The sequence below is a fragment of the Bacillus rossius genome, chromosome 11 (genome assembly GCF_032445375.1).
Source record: "Bacillus rossius redtenbacheri isolate Brsri chromosome 11, Brsri_v3, whole genome shotgun sequence".
Lineage (NCBI taxonomy): Eukaryota > Metazoa > Arthropoda > Insecta > Phasmatodea > Bacillidae > Bacillus > Bacillus rossius.
The window spans coordinates 15,122,353-15,139,182 of NC_086338.1; the positions used below are offsets into that span (position 1 = coordinate 15,122,353).

At 38.3% G+C, this 16,830-nt stretch overlaps 1 protein-coding gene across 1 annotated transcript in view; it reads left to right on the top strand.

The window, feature by feature from the left end:
• Window positions 1-231: 231 nt before the first annotated feature.
• Window positions 232-16,830, top strand: part of LOC134536675 (acetylcholine receptor subunit beta-like 2) — a 48,253-nt gene continuing 31,654 nt past the window's right edge. The window contains exons 1-3 of the mRNA XM_063376512.1: window positions 232-289; window positions 10,140-10,294; window positions 14,523-14,567. Of these exons, the coding sequence (XP_063232582.1) occupies window positions 238-289; window positions 10,140-10,294; window positions 14,523-14,567 (252 nt within the window). The 5' untranslated portion in view covers window positions 232-237. The remainder of the gene's footprint in view (window positions 290-10,139; window positions 10,295-14,522; window positions 14,568-16,830) is intronic.

The following is a 16,830-nucleotide window of genomic DNA, read 5'->3' on the forward strand; positions in this document are numbered from 1 at the left end:
ATGGATTCGTATGTGTTTATTGGAGTACTTGTTTGTATAGGTGTTAGAAATGCCGAGAGCTGGCCAGTAACTGGCAAAAGCTACAGGCCAGTGTCAGAATAAAACACGTGCAACACGGGGCGTGGAGAGGGGTGAGGGTTGAGGGTAGAGGGTGGACAGGGAGGGAGGGAGTAGCTGCGCCGCGCAGATCGATGGTACACAAGGCCGGAGGCAGGGCTCTGGACCAGTGCTGCCGCCATGCTGCTGCGGGCAGCAGCTGTGTGCGCGCTGCTCGTCGCCGCCGTTGCAGGTACGTGCCTGCGTGCCTGTCTGAGTTGACGTACCTGCGTGCCTGCCTGAGTTGACGTACCTGCGTGCCTGCTAGCCTGAGTGTCTGCGTGCCTGCGTACCTGCATGGGCGTAGCTGCGTGCCCGCGCGCCTCCGTGCCACCGTGGGCGTAGCTGCGTGCTTCCGCGCCTGCGTTCTTTCTAGCCTGCGTGACTGCATGCCTGCTAGCCTGAGTGTCTGCGTGCCTCCGTGGGCGTAGCTGCGTGCTTCCGCGCCTGCGTTCTTTCTAGCCTGCGTGACTGCATGCCTGCTAGCCTGAGTGTCCGCGTGCCTCCGTGGGCGTAGCTGCGTGCTTCCGCGCCTGCGTTCTTTCTAGCCTGCGTGACTGCATGCCTGCTATTCTGAGTGTCTGCGTGCCTGCGTGGGCGTAGCTGCGTGCACACCTGCCTGCGTACCTGCATGGGCGTAGCTGCGTGCCCGCGTGCCTCCGTGGGCGTAGCTGCGTGTTTCCGCGCCTGCGTTATTTCTTGCCTGCGTGACTGCGTGCCTGCTATTCTGAGTGTCTGCGTGCCTGCGTGGGCGTGCAAGTTGCGGGTCTGCATGTTTGCATGCTTTTAAGCTTGCCTGAATGTGTGTTTTTTTTTTACTTGCAAGCATGCATGCTTTCACACATAAAAGTAATTCATTTAAGGTTCTCCTTTCACAACTAATTGTATTTATAGCAACGAAGATATAGTAATTAATAGCTAAAGTGGCTAAATAAAATAGAAAAAAAAAGCGTAGTAAAAAAAGTCCACGCGCGACAATTGTGAAACTTCTTGCTTATTAGGTATAGATAGAGATGAATTATTAGTATATTTTTTATTGAACAGATATTATGATCTGAAATTTAAAAAAAAACATTTTTCGTACCCTATACTTTCGCATCAGTTCACTGGCACTTTTTGGCGCCTCTTTTGGCGGTTTATTCCCACCTTGCCTTTGATAATAGCTCTTATTTGCTTCTGCATTTTTAATATTGTTAATGACGATCTCCAGCTGAATAAAATTAATGAATAAAAAACCACTATAATCGAAAATAAATTACACTTATAGATAAAGTCAATCTTAGAAGTGTGTAATATCTTTTGACATTTCAAATCACAATGTTCACATACAAAAAATAAATTACATTTATAAAGCGAACCTCTTAAGTACATACGTCTATTTCACACATCAAATCAAACTGTTTACATATGTAATATGGTAGCTTCAATCATTAGTCGTTACGAAAACTGAGGATCAGACATAAACACGCAGCATTACGAGCATACTGTGGCATCACTGCTGCGTCATTTCTACCTCCCCCCTGCAGTCTTCCCATTCGACCGCTAGTTATGCCTTGGAGAGGCGTCGCCGCTGACGCACTCTCCTCCTCTACCGGTTCTCCCCCACCACCTACCTGACTGTTCCCCTCATTCGATCGGAATTTTCGCTCAGCAAAAAAGTTTCACTTAAAAAAAAATACTTTACTGCTGGGGCATTTTTCGACCAATATATGATACGAGCACATTTGGAATTACGGTTAAGGAATGTGATTACGAATTTATAGTTCGCAATATTCGTGTCAGAATGTTCGGTATAATTCGTTAAATTATGTATTTACAGAACCGAGTGAGGTGTCATAGTTGCAATACAACTGACTGGCACTTAGAAGGCCCTAAATTCAAGTCCTGATCTAATCTCCCTCGTATATTACACCAAGGTTTCAAAAGGTTACTGCAGGGAATGTTGGGCTGGTTACTACCTGTAGGCCTGTTAATTTTCCTGCATACAGCTGTGACGCTCCAAACGAATACAATAAAATAAAAACAGATGTTTACTTACCAACAAATATCAAAGAGGTAATTGCCGCTTAGTAAACCTAATTTTATGAATAGTATCACATCTGAAACATTTCGCAATAATAATTCATTTATGTGTAAAATTATTTTTATGTTAAATGTACAGCATTTTATTCCAAAAAATAAAAATTATGTTTGAAATCACCTGAAAAGCACGTAACCTTGCAACGGCACGCTGCCACAGGCGCCTCTTATCTGGGCTGTATCCGAATACCTAGGGATGCGTCCTTTAAGTTCACGTCCCTACATCCCTAAACAAATGCACCCACAGTTTAAAGGATGCATTCTAAAGGATGTACGATATCCGAATTGTTTTGCAGCTAGCACTACCTGTTGGTTTGTCATTGTACTAATGTAGATTGGCATCTAAGGTGGGCCAGTAAAACGTAAATGAACATTCAAAATTGTAAACAACTTCGGATGATTTAAATTATCGTTGGGAATTGAAATATGGAAGAAAATTTGAATCGGCGACTTGTTGTTCCTACAAATCAAATTAATGTACTGTTTATGTGAATTATGTAAACATATACTTATGGTATAAGTATTTATAAATACCATAGTTACATTTCACGTATTTATCTTCTAGTTCAAAATCAATTTTGATTAATTTTCTCGTATCACACGTTCGCTCTTTAAAGGTTATGTTCACAATAACAAAGCTAAGGGATGTATGGACGTATCAGTGGATGCGAGAGTCGCATCCCTAAAAATCTCGAATTAGTGGACGCATGAGAGGATGTATCGACATCCCTTGTGAGAATTCGGATACAACTCAAAGATGGCCGCGTCCATTACGATGCACTATCTATGGATCCCTTAGATAAGGGATCCATTAGGCCACTATTCGGATACATCACTATTCGGATACAGCTCTGAACAGCTAGCTTCACCAACGGAAAGAGATCGAAAACACCTGCCTCCAAGAGCGAACTGGAGAGAGTTTATCGTGTAGTTTTCTTGGGTTGCTGTTCGTTACTTAGGATCCTCCCATTGAGGGCCCGACTCCATCGCCATCTTACAGTTACGGTTTGCTGCTAGTCACAAACATTTATGGAGAAATATCTGCGAAACGGGCAAGAAACTAGAGTTGTTTACGGACTTTTTAAAGAAGAACGCACAGCAAACAAACTTGAGATTTTCGTAGTCCACTATAACCTATCTTCGCGGAAACTATACCGCAGAGCGACTAACGACTATAGTTAATGTAATGTGGCATAAGGAGTGAGCATGTATGTGAAAGGAAAACGAGTTTTTTTATACGTTTTTGAATATTTAGCTAACATTTTGAAATGGTTCTTGTCGTTAGTCTGTGAACCAAACATTAAGGTGAAAATGTACAAAAATGTAGCAAGGGGCAGCTCATAAAGTGGGATATAAGTTAATGCCCATGTCTTAATAAGTCAATCAAATTAACTTTATTATAATAATCGCTAGATAAAAAATGTGCGCGTGAATTTCAGTAAATGTGATGGAAGTGAAACATCTTTATCGATTCAAAACTCGACTCGTAAGTATATCGTAGGGAATAAATCGGCAGAGAGAGAGAGAGAGAGAGAGAGAGAATAGACAAAAATAAAGAAAATTATCTAAAAAAAACGAATTATCAGATTATTACTCACTTCAAAATATCTGCTCATGATATCGATGATTATTGATAAATCAATAATGATTATTTAACAATAAATAGGCTATACCTCACTGTTGAAATACACCATAAAAAAACTGTGAGTGTTACTGTTTCTTCAAAAAATTATGCCATTTGTAACACGCCAAATCTCTGACCGAAATATGAAATTCATAACAGCGCTATCTATGCGGGAAATGCAGGGACTGTCTCAACAGCGCCATCTACGCTGCTGGTTGAACAAGGAGGAACGCAGGCGCTTTGGCAGCAAATATAAAATTCATGGCGCGCACAGTTGTCCGTATGATAAAACTCTCTCTCTCTCTATAAATATATATATATATATATTTACATATACACACACACATATATATCTCCTGAAAAAAGCGCATGCGCAAACTATGTGTGTTATTTTTTCGTTCATCTAGCTCTCTCGTTTCTATTTTTTTTTTCTGGACGGGGGACGAATCTTCGCACAAAGAGGAGAACGAAAACGAGTCCAGCAACGTATATATCAAAGTGCTCTCTTTATATTTATTTGGCCAAGTACCTTTCCGCGTCAGAAATGTTTGACAACAACGCTTCACGAAAAAAGAAGCATTAAATTTCGGCTTGGAAACTATTCTCGTCGCGCCCAAAGAAGTGTCACTCGGAAAAACTGCAGGTATCTTGTAACACACGTGACTGCAGCTGTCGCCAGGGAACAGGAATCAGGAATCACGAGGTCCTAACGTGACAGCACGAGGAGCAGCAGAGCGGCCAGTCTTCCCTGAGGAGCACAGGAAGCCTTATTTTCACAGACGAGAGAGCCAAAACCAGAAGTTCCCCGAAGTTTATGCTTTTTATCCGTATCTTTAATGTAGCTATCCTAACCAAATCAACCGTCCACAATGTTTTAAAGTATTTATAATGTAGCTAACCTAACCTAATTGACCATTAGTATCCTTTTGTCAACACCGCAATATTTATTTACAATGAACAAAAAAAAAAACGAAGATGCACGATCGGGCGTTTGGCTCTCTCGTCTGTGAAAAGAAGGCTTCCCTATGGAGCACGGTCTCTGTGTAGTGTGTACTGGTGGCATGGCCGTGGCTGCCATATCACCACCCCTCGTCGTCTCTGAACAACACGCCGTGAGTCAGTCAATAAGTACACGTCCATGTCTCCCCCGGCTCCATGCCTAGCAACTAGGACCGTGGCCCACACATTAGATTAAGGGCCCTGGACCCAGGAATGGAGACACAGTTCCTCCCCTCATTTTACAGTCACGCGCTACATCATAATTGCATGGTTATTTCTTACCTACACTCTTTTTTTAGAATGTTATATAACCTGAAAATACAGGGTATAATTATGGTTACTATTTAATAAGTCCAAAATAATCTTTATTTATAAAATTATTTTGCTTTAAAATAATCACAGCGAGTATGTATATTTATTTTACACACTTAGATAAAATTGAAAATAGTTACAGAAAAATACAATTAGGCTGGTCCCGCGCCCTGGATCCAGGGGTCCACCCAGCCACACCCTTTAGAGGGGGGGGGGGGGGGGGCATGTCCAGGACAGTCCTCACCGACACCTCCGGCCTTTGCCTCATCGTCACGTCAACTGAAACAAAAAAATTGGTTGTCTGTAAAGTCGGTTTACGGACGATAGTTTAACGTGACAACGTCATAACAAAACATTGATGAAATGATTGCAATTTTTTATGAAAAAAATTGAATCATTTTTATTGAATTATCACTATTTTGTATGGATACAAAGAAGGAGTGAAATGAAATCTACAATTTAATTGATAAATTTACTTTTATTTGCACTCATTAATTCAAAATGTTTATTACTTTAACGAAGAGATTATTTTAACTATAACTTTTATACATGTTTGCTATTTAACTTCTTCCAATCTGTGTTATTCTGTTGAGGATAGGACGATGATAGGTAAAGTAGGAAACGAATGGGAGTGTTTCAAGTTTAATGTGCCTCGAAAAAGTCAAATCGCTGGTTGTTCCAATCGAGTGGAAGAGAGATAGATGCGGCGCAAGCGTACAATGAGCGTAACGGGACCCTGCGTAACGGGACAATGTGCGTAACGGGACAATGAGTAATCCTTTTTCGTGCGTGCAGCCGGCATTCATCGATTTCTTAGACGTTGTCACGTCAAACAAAAACAAATTCTGTAATTTCACACATAAATGTATTGGTATGTATTCACTTAAAAACAGGAGGGAAAAAATACACCGCGTAGGTGTGAAATTACACTATCAACGGTAGAGACTGCTGCCACGTACATTTAGTGTACAATTACCATTGCTATGGTTTGGTTGATTTACCATAGCTGTTGTGTTTTTTTTTACTCTGTGTTGTATACCACAATTGTCAGGTAATTTTACTGAATCATTTACTAAATAAAAAAAATACAGACCATGTTAGTTTGCAATACATAAATTTTTTTTGTACGTTGTAGTTGTTATTTAACTATGTGTAATTGATATTTAATTTTAACGTGTTTAAATGATATAGCGATCATATTCTAAATTCTCAATGACCCATCGGAGGTTCAAACCCACAACTTTCAAATTTGTAATCAAGCATCTTAAACTCACGACAATCCTGATGATACAATCTCGAATAAATTAAATAGGTTTTAATCATAATAATAAGTAAAATAAATTGTATTTTGTGTAGTTCCCTGGTTGTTGTGAAATTGCTGTGAAAAATTGTATGTTTCGTTACAATGATGTGTGTTTATATAACTACAATAATCTGACAAAAATACGTTGATTAATGTAACACTTGTCTGTGTAATTTTACATATACATCAAAATGTGTTATTTAAGATATTTCTTATTGAAATAAAATATTTACATTTGTTTATTTTTACAGAAGGTTATGTAAAACATTTATTTAAACTTATTCAAAGTGTAAGCGATTGAATAGTGGTCCATTTAAGCAAAAAATTGATTAATTTTAAATGTTAGTGATAGACATTGTGTTTATAAACTTTTTCAAGTGTATTTATACAAGTGAAGTTGTGTTCCCGTATGCATAACGATGACAGGGAGTGTCTGTGGAAGTTTTAGTAGTCTTCTGGCTGTTTTCATAGCAGTATTTGTAATGTTATGTTTCCATATGTATAATCTATTGGATTATAAGTTATTACATTTCCATGTGATAAATAAAATTAATAAATTAGAATAAACTCTCAGTTTATTTATTAATTATCATTACTAATTAAATTTTATCACTTTAATATTTTACTAAATAAAATATAATTCTTTTATACATGTGTTTATATTAAATTTGAATTTTGAGTATTTATTTAAATCTTTAAATTAAAATGGATTTTTGCCTTGCCAATTAAGTATATTAATATCACCCCAGTCATTTTATTATTTTATATCTATTAATTATTTGCATACAAAGTTAAAGTTAGTTGTTATTACGCCAAGTTAGTATAACTTCTAATGCGCGTACATTACTAATACACGCACCCACTTTTCTTTTAAACAAATGTTGAGTTTTTAGTGTTAAAATATAAAAGCTGTCTTTGTTTTTACAAATAACATGACAATAATGTCAAAATACACCAACACTCTTACAGTTTAACAATTTTTACAGTGTAAACTGAAAGTTAGCTGGTGTAAAATAAATATTAGTCGAGATAACAAATTTTAAAGATGCGGAATTGTGGGAGCATATGTATTGAAATAAGGTAAAATTTCAGCAGTTAAGTAATGGTTTTACAATGGTGAAGTAATACACGCGTATCTGTTATAAAATAAAATTTAATATCTTAATTACTAACACTAGGAACAGCACAGAAAATATTTTAGGAGCTAACCGTGTCAAGCATAATTGTCAGTTACATTACACATTCTTTTCCAAGATAAGTATAACTATTTTGTGTTTGCATATTTGGTGCACTTTTTTAAACCACAACTCGAATGGTAAGGAAACAGAAAACCAGACCAAACCAAATTAAAACATTGTGCTCATGTTCGGAATGACTCGGTTTCAAGTCTTGGTCCGAACACACTGATTTATATTTTCCATGTTTCCCTGTAAACTCTCCGTGTAAAAGTAAGGTTTCAATAAAATAATGTTCCAGTTTCAATGGTATATCATAACAGTTTAATTTAGACAACATATTATGCATCAAATTGAAAGTAAACTAACCTAGTTTTTCTTACAAATGTTCAATATGTGCACCTTCAGTTATACAGCACACATCCAACCTAAAGTCCAGTTATTTCCACACTTTGGTTAACATATCCGGAGAAATTGATGCAAAAGCCTCTTCAAATCTGTATATCAAGTCTGGCAAATCATTAGGTAGTGGTGGAACGTAGACACAAATATTTTATATAGCCGCAAAGAAAAAAATTGCATGGCGTTATGTCAGGTGAATGTGGAGACCAGCAAAAAAGAGCTCTGTCGTCTCGGCCATTTGACCAATTTAAAACTTTATAAAAATGTTATTTAAAAATTAAAAATTAAAAAACGCACTCACGTCATGGAGATGGAAGTCCTCGGTTCGAACTCAGCGAGGTCATTTGATTAAATATGGCAATGGATTCTTCCTCCACGGAAGCCACGGACAGACTGACCTGTCCCCACTAATGCCAAGGCAGATATTATACCAGACAGTATGACGTTATGGCAGCCATCTCGGGTCCGCCATTTTGTTCATGTCTGGTGGAGGTCGCAATCTCATTTTCGTCTGCTATAATGCGCTGTCGCCATATTAGTTCATTTTTTTCCCCGATAGAGTGCAGTAGTATTCATTACCGCGGTGTCCGCCATCTTGTCAGCTGTCTTGGCCACCATTTTGAAATTCTGTAAATTACAAGCTATAAATTCGGATAAATTCTAAATTCATTAAAAACATCACTTGCTAAAACAATGATTGAATTTATCGACATCCATCCTTGGTTCGATGGTTGCTTGATGAAATAAAAGATCATTAAATTAAAATTACAAAAAAGAAGAAGAAAATGTTGGGGAAAAAAACCAACAAAATTACAAATAAAAAAAATTGTTACAGAAATTCTACAGGTTAAAAAAACAAGCAAAATTCAAGCGTTTCTCTATGTCTACAGGCTTCTAAGAAGGCAAAGCGAGTCCTTTTGCATGCCTTGATATGTGTGTTCAGGGCATCTCCACATGAGTCGATTAACCAGCAACGTCCAGTCGGTGGCCAGGTGGGAAGCCTACGATGTACATTTTGTATTGCACAGACCCGAATACTCACATTGGCAAGCCTTCTTTCAACAGACGAGAGAGCCAAACCCGAAGTTCCCCGAAGTTCATGCTCGCTCTTTTGTTTACATGATTTCACAGTATCTTTAATGTAGCTATCCTAACCAAATCAACCGTCCACAATGTTTTAAAGTATTTATAATGTAGCTAACATAACCTAATTGACCATTAGTTATCATGAGTTACAATGAACCAAAAAAAAAAAACAACAAAAAAACCGAATATGCACGATTGGGCGTTTGGCTCTCTCGTCTGTGAAAAGAAGGATTCCCGAACTGCGCTGTGAACCGATTCTCGGGTCGGTTGGTAGCAATGATCTCGAATCATTACTGCGCGAGCAGACATGGGCGTCATTTCACGAACATTAAGCAGGTTCGTCTACTCAGTTGTGACAATTAGAGGTTGTTTTCATAATTTAAGATTATATATAATACACAAATAATTTTTTCTTACTTATTCTAGTGTTACACGAAAAATCCATTTTTAAAATTTTTTTATATAGGTATTGTTATTTTAGATGAAAGTTTTAATATTTTATTTCATCATGATTACATTCAATGTTAAATATAAGTACTTTTTAAGTCAAGCCTATTCATATTTCCACTTGCTTCGATGTATTTAAAATTTGAGTACCAGTATGTGTTTTCAGCAGTTAGTAAAAATCAAAAGATGATGCAGCGACTATATGTGCTGCTATCTTGTACTAATCGCATTTAAAATTTGCTCGCCGTGATACAATCGACTGTAGTGACTTTACAACGTTTCAGCCCACCAATAGAAATGCATATTGCATTTATTCCACACTGATGGTGCCTCTTGTAGCAGATTGGAAATATATGGATTATAGTTCATGTGAACGAAGAGCGTGTAGTCCAAATATATTTTGGCGCAAAGTTTAGAGAAATGATCCTTAGATCATTCTTTGGCAAATATCATTGGATAGCGGATCGAAGAGCTGAATGGTGCAACTGGTCATTAGACTTATAACTCTGTACGATATGGTGGTGTCATCGTCAGTATTTACTGTGTCTGCTGTAAGACGGTTTACTTCAGGAATCGTATGTGTAAATGTAGCTGTGGTAATGTGTGGTTGTTGCAGGCGGCAAGCCAGTCACCTACGAGGCAAACCCAGATGCCAAGAGGCTGTACGATGACCTGCTGAGCAACTACAACCGCCTGATACGCCCGGTCATCAACAACACGGAGACACTGATCGTGCGCCTGGGACTGCGGCTGTCCCAGCTCATCGAGGTGGTCAGTAGAGTTGTCAGGAGTGGGTGGTGTACAGATCACTAGGCTATGCATACAGGGTGACAAAAGGGCCAGGTTTTTCCCTCGGGCGGTGTCTTTGCACATCCCAGGTTTTGTGGTGGCAGTTGAGGTCGCCCACGATAATTGAATTATGGTCAATTTTGAGTAGTCGAAGCATTTTTTTGCTGGGGAAAAGGGGGACCAAGTACCAGGTAAACAATATTGTGAGAGTAAAAGGAGAGGTAACTCCTGTGATTCGGAGGGAAACATGTTCGATACGGGAGTCCCGCAGAGGGGTCCCTTGGTAATGATGAATTCCTCACTCTACAAGCACTGAAACTCCTCCTCTTCTAGTGCCTCTGTCGGTGCTATGAATTACATAGCTTGGGATACTTAATGAAATATTTGGTGTTAACAAGTCTTCGGTTAAGCCAACAAGGTCTGAGTGATAAAGATCCAAATGCTAGAGGACCTCTGGTAATTGTGGGGCCAGAGAAAAGGTTTTCCAGATGATGAGTTTAGTTGTTATTGGAGTTGTGAATGTCGGTAGGATGCCCCAAGGAAAAAACACTGCCTAAATGATGATATACAGCCCTGCTAGAATGACTTCACATTTGTTGGTAAGAGAAGAACTTGATCGGAACTGATGGATGTTTTGTTGAAACTTGCGAAGCCATATGCAGAATTCGAAGCATCGGGGTTAGGGGAATGACGTCCCTTAGTGAGTCTACGATAGGAATGTCAAATGGATCATTATGCCGGTTTATCTCTGTTAGGATATTTTGTCCCAAGACCACATTGATGATGGAACAGTTCGAGTTCCTCCTAGAAGACTATGCAGTAAGAATGTTGGGTGAAGTTGCTACATTCCCTTTAACTGCAGGCTACGTCTTTATACATTTTTGCTTTCTTACTTCAATTGTTGATGGTATGAGCAACCGGAGAAATTCGCCCGATGATTATCCTTACAGATTCAGTATGTTGGTTTTTCTGTTTTAGGCCATGGACACTCTGTTGACATGCGATGCTCACCACATCGAACATAAAGCCTGGCATCGGTAGCACTGGCTGTTTCTCCCTCTGCCACGAATATTTCGAACTTTACGCCGATTCCATGAAGGTGTTTGAGTTGTAGGACCTATGAGAGCTGCTGTGTCCCTTACAAGACGATGAGAAACGAGGAAATTGATTGTGGGAAGTCTCCTCTGCTTTCCAAACAAAGTACTTTGGAATGTTCGATACCAATGGTATTGAGGACACCAGAGACATTTTCTATGGAGGTTTAAATATGCAATATTCCCAGGACGATGCGCACATTATGGTTTGAAAGCCATATCCAAGCATAGAAACATTTACCTCGTGACTGCAACAGTTCAGCCATTTTAAATTGTCTTCCCTTGAGCTCATTTGAAAAGTAATAGAATTGGGATAACTCATAGCCACGAATTTCCTTTTAAATTCCGATTTAAGAGCAGCCGTATCTTGAAGGGAAGAAGCAGGGCCGGCGCGTCCATATAGGCGAACTAGGCAACCCCCTAGGGCGCAATGTAGCTGGGGGTGGCGCAGCACGACACATAACAGCTGATATAATATTTTTAACGATTATTGAAACTAGATGAAAATTGACTTTTGTAACAGTTTGGAATGTTTATATTAATATAAGTAATTATTTAAAGTCCACGGTGACCTGTTTATGATTTGTAATAAGTAAAAAGTAAAAAAAAAAACACAAGCCTGCTTACATTTGATTGTTGACAAAATATTAGGCTTACGTGATGTATTTTGAGGCAAGGAAATTTTTTTTTGGGGGTGTCCGGCCGAGGGGGGGGGGGGGGGTAGGGGGGCATCAAGGTTTTCGCCTAGGGCGCCAATTTACCTTGCACCGGCCCTGGGTAGAAGGTAGCAAATTCCCTTTGCACAATATGGTGGAGGCCATTTTTGTTTATAGATGGACGAAGCGAATGAAATAACGGCGGAGAAAGAAAGCTTTGCTCGAATTTATTGGTTTTTGAGGGAAGAAGTAGTGATGATAGCAGAAATAGGTTTGTTAGTGATAGAATCAGATGGCTGTGTGCTCTCTAGGCCAATTAAACAATATGCACGCCGGTGTTGGAGTTTGGGATGAAGTAAAAATACTGCGAGGAAAGCTTAACATCTCTGCGAGTGTCCTAGCGAGGTTATTTGGGCGAGTCACGGCAAATTGTTAGCTTCTTGTTTCTCTATTGGTGTGAAGTTGTCACGCCTTAAGAGGCCCACCTCGTCAGGGGTGTATATGTGTTAGTGAGGCGGGATGATAAGCGCGACGCTCGCTGGTGCTTCCAGCGCGGTATCGCCTCTAAGCGCAAGTCTCTGAACTGGCGCGCAGTCTTCTCGTCGGCACAGGATAACTGTGAAATTTTAGCGGTGACCGTAACATTATATGGCGGAGAAATGAAGATAAAGGTGTTATGCAAGCCCCTTAAGTGCTTTCAAGAATCTGTACTGATTGTTTTATGCCTAAAAATTACTCTGGAAACACGCGTTTTAGGCATTTTAACGCTTCTAAAAATACAGTTTAAAAACTTAATCAGAAATTAAAAGTACTTTTCGGCCCTCAACGAACTCTTAAATGCTATTCGTAAATAGGTCCCACTCAGATATCTTGAGTAGTTTAGAAATCGCGTTGTTTTTCCTGAAGCTCTGCACACCGTATGTGTGCCCAGGTAGGCGGGCCCCTTAAGTGTGTATTTTAGACTTGGTTTTTTTTTTTTTAATCTTCTGTCTCGGCCGCAACTCTCAAAATCATGTCTGGGTTATGAACTGCGCGCCGCTGAAGATGATTGCAGTGATTCTGCGTGAAGTTCCTTGTGGAAACACCTGCACAACATTCACGTCTTCCACTTCGTTAATTTTCACTCAGTGGTTGACTTGTAATTTTGTGTTGGCGAAGGATATTTCACCCTGTTCAGACCCCTCCGAATGATTGGGCAGCACTATATATTCTCTGTGTATTACTTCCCTTAAATTAACTTAAACTGTTTACTTATAAGTTTCTACTTTAGCCATTATTAAAAATATATAGGTAACATTTTTCTTGTATTCATAGAGTTAAGAGTCTAGTCAATGTTTGTGTGTATATATGTACATACATATATATATATATATATATATATACACACACACACTTCTTAAACAACTTTTGATACTGCGCCATTAAAGCTTGAACTGCTGTTAGTTGTGTTAAATGTAATTTTAAAACTTCTGTCTCTGGCTTAACACCTTGTTGAATGTCCGAGGACAGAGGCCTTTTCTGCATCTTCTGCGCTCAGTAATGTTCTTTTTTTTACCCACAGGCCATGTATGCTTATGAGCTTCAGAATTTTTCTTTTAAGCCTTAATGTTGCTTAACAATAATGTGGTTCACCAATAATGTTGATCACCAATACGAATCGCCGATCACGAATAATTTTGGTTACCAGTAATGTTGTTCATCAATAATGTTGGGTGAATGCTTGAAGAAATTTAACTTGAGATATTGCTCGTTCTTATTGTTTACCGCTGAGTAGTCCTGTACCTTCATTGAGCATTTTGTGAAATAAATATAGACGTGTTTTTCTCTTGGAATCCATGATTGTTTTTTAAACTTAAAGAAGTATCAGCTTAAATTCTCATCTACCTACTATTAGTATAACTAGGTTAAAAATTGGTTTTTGCACTTTACTCAATACCGAGAATTGAAGTCTATTAATAGTGAGTACCTACACTCTAGTACACTTCTATATAAGTATATCTCCGACGTTTTAGGACAAAATATTGTATATTTCTTGCTGGAATTAGTATTTGGTCTGTTTTTGTAATTATGTTAATATAATTACTAAGTTAAATTTAAGTTTCAAATAAACTAAACTTCAAGGCATCACAAATAACTTACAGGATGTAATTAAAATTACAATGTCAAAAAAAGTCTTAAGACAAAAATTAACTTTATTATGGTATGTATCCTCACACTGAATCATTACAGACGCCAACCCAGCCACCAACTTTAAGACATGGTACCTTCAATATCATACAGGACTCCAAGATATATGTTACCCCTCTATGCCACATGAGCCTTTGTTAACTTGTAAAATGGCGGTTGTATAAATAATTTAATGTTCTCTGACAATTTTCTAACGTACAGCTATACTAATATTATTTTTAAAATATTTTTTCTGTATAGTCATATCATATAATATCTTTTATTTGGTTTCAGAACCTGAAAAACCAAGTCATGACCACGAACGTTTGGGTGGAACAGGTAATTAGGCATACATTAATTTTAATTTTTTTTTGTTTTTGATATAACTTTTGCGGTCAAAATTACACAAAAATACTAAGATGAATGAGTGACTTTAGTTACCATTTAATAAATAAATTTATTGCTTTTTTGTTACAAGTATTAATTTAAAGCAATTTAAAAACATCTTATAAGCATTACAATAGCAATAATATTCAAAACAAATATTTAATTCTTTATTTTGGCTTTTATTTGATTTATTTTTAAATCTGTTTCATATCAACGTGCCCAATGTGTTGGGATAGTAACCAACAAACTTAGAAAAAGACAGGGACAAAGATTCTTTTCAGATGTCTCAGAGCTTATTATTATATATGACTGAGTAATGGTTTTGTCGTTTGAAATCCACCCGATAAAAATATTTCAAGTGATGATTTAGTGGCAGAAATTCTATTAATTAAATTTAACTCTGAATAAAATGACATAACTCATTAAGTAAATAATCCTTCTTGCATAGAACGGTTTCTCAGAAACAACCAGAAGCACTTGGAGAAACCACAGGAATAATCAGGAGCACACAGAGAAAACCATCAAAATATATTGACAAGAATAATTGGGAGCACACGGAGAAAACCGTCACACATATTTCTTTATTATCAAAAAATCACAGAAACAAATAAAAAAAATAATATAAAATAAAAACTAAAAATTATAAAAATACAAAAACTTCTGGCTAGAGCTAGAACTCCATTCTTGTTCTACAAATGAGAAGTTCACAAGCTGACAGAAGCTGTCATAAAATGCAATCCTCCTTCTCCGCCTCATCATTGAGTTATTTTTTTTCACCCGTGTGTATAGTTCATGGTTTTGCTATCTTCTGCATTCGCCATTTTCTTTCACCAGGCCCAAAATATTTCTCAAGATCTTTTATTAACTTAAATTTTTTCCAAAAGTCCTTTCCTATGCATCGCAAGGAACTCTGCAGCGTATAGATCTCCGGTTGGATGACTGTGTAGTAGTTAGTGTCTGAGCTTGGCATACATGGATGTTGATCAAGGCACAAATTATTTTTTTTCAAACATTACTTCTGCCAGCATGGCCTCGCTGCCACGGTGTACAGATCTCCGAGTCACTCTCCCACTGTAGTCCAGTCGATATCCACTTTTTACCTGGAAAGTATTCCGAAGTTAATGAAATTTTCACATGTCATTTGTGGGTACTCTCGGGTGTAGAATACGAGTTTTCGACCTCGAGAACCCTGTGCTATCTTCGGGGGGGCCGAAAAACCTCGAAATTTTCGGACGTTTTTCAGTTTTCCACTTATATCTCGTAAACTAAGCATTTTTGTGTAAAATATTGTGTTAAAAAGTTATAGAGAATTAAATTTCCTTTAAAAATACACTTCTCACATTTTTTCGACTTAATATTAACCGAGATACAGCCCGTCAAAGTTAGAAAAAATTTTCAAATTTAAAAAAAAGCAAAAAAAAAAGTTTTTGCCCAATAACTTTTTTTTTCACCATTTACAGGTGAATAATGTACTTACTCATCAATATCAACAACTGAAAAACCTGATGCACATCAGTATCCAAACGCTTTGATCGCTTTGGTGCTACTGGCATGTTTGTGTCGTTTTCGTCATTGCCATCGTCATCGTCCATTATGTATTCTTCCTGGGGCAACATTTTCTGGAGGAGGTTGGCCTGATCGTCGCATTCGTCGTCTGTGTCCTCTTCATTGATGTTTGGATGTGGAGAGTTCTCGCAAGTGGTGCCAATGCAGTACTTGCATATGGCAGAGCACCGGAGTCCTGCCTTTTTGCAGCTGCAGCCTCCAGAGGTGCATCCAGTGGTGCACTTGCAGATGATGATGTGGAGCAGCTTCTCTGGAGCAGCGTCCATGGTTGTGGTGATGGGGACCACACCTATAAACAGATTAATCACTCACTTAATACATGTATTTTGGAATAGCACAATGAATGAAGGAATAGGAAATCGTCTGACAGTGCTTAAAAATTTACAATGTACTACTATATCATGACAGACATGTTGTCAACATGCATAAAATACTAACCTCGTTTGGTCAGGCTCCTTCCCCAAGCAGAAGGCAACTTCTGATGAGACCTCCCTTCACTTCCCATCCACGCCTGGACTTGCAGGTATGTCCTGAAGAAGTGATAGTAGGCAGAATCTCTTGTTGGTGGCAGTCTGGCAAGTTGACATTTTGGCTTTGCCAACATGGTTGAGAATGTGCGGTACCTCAGGTCGTTTAGGTTGTCAGCATT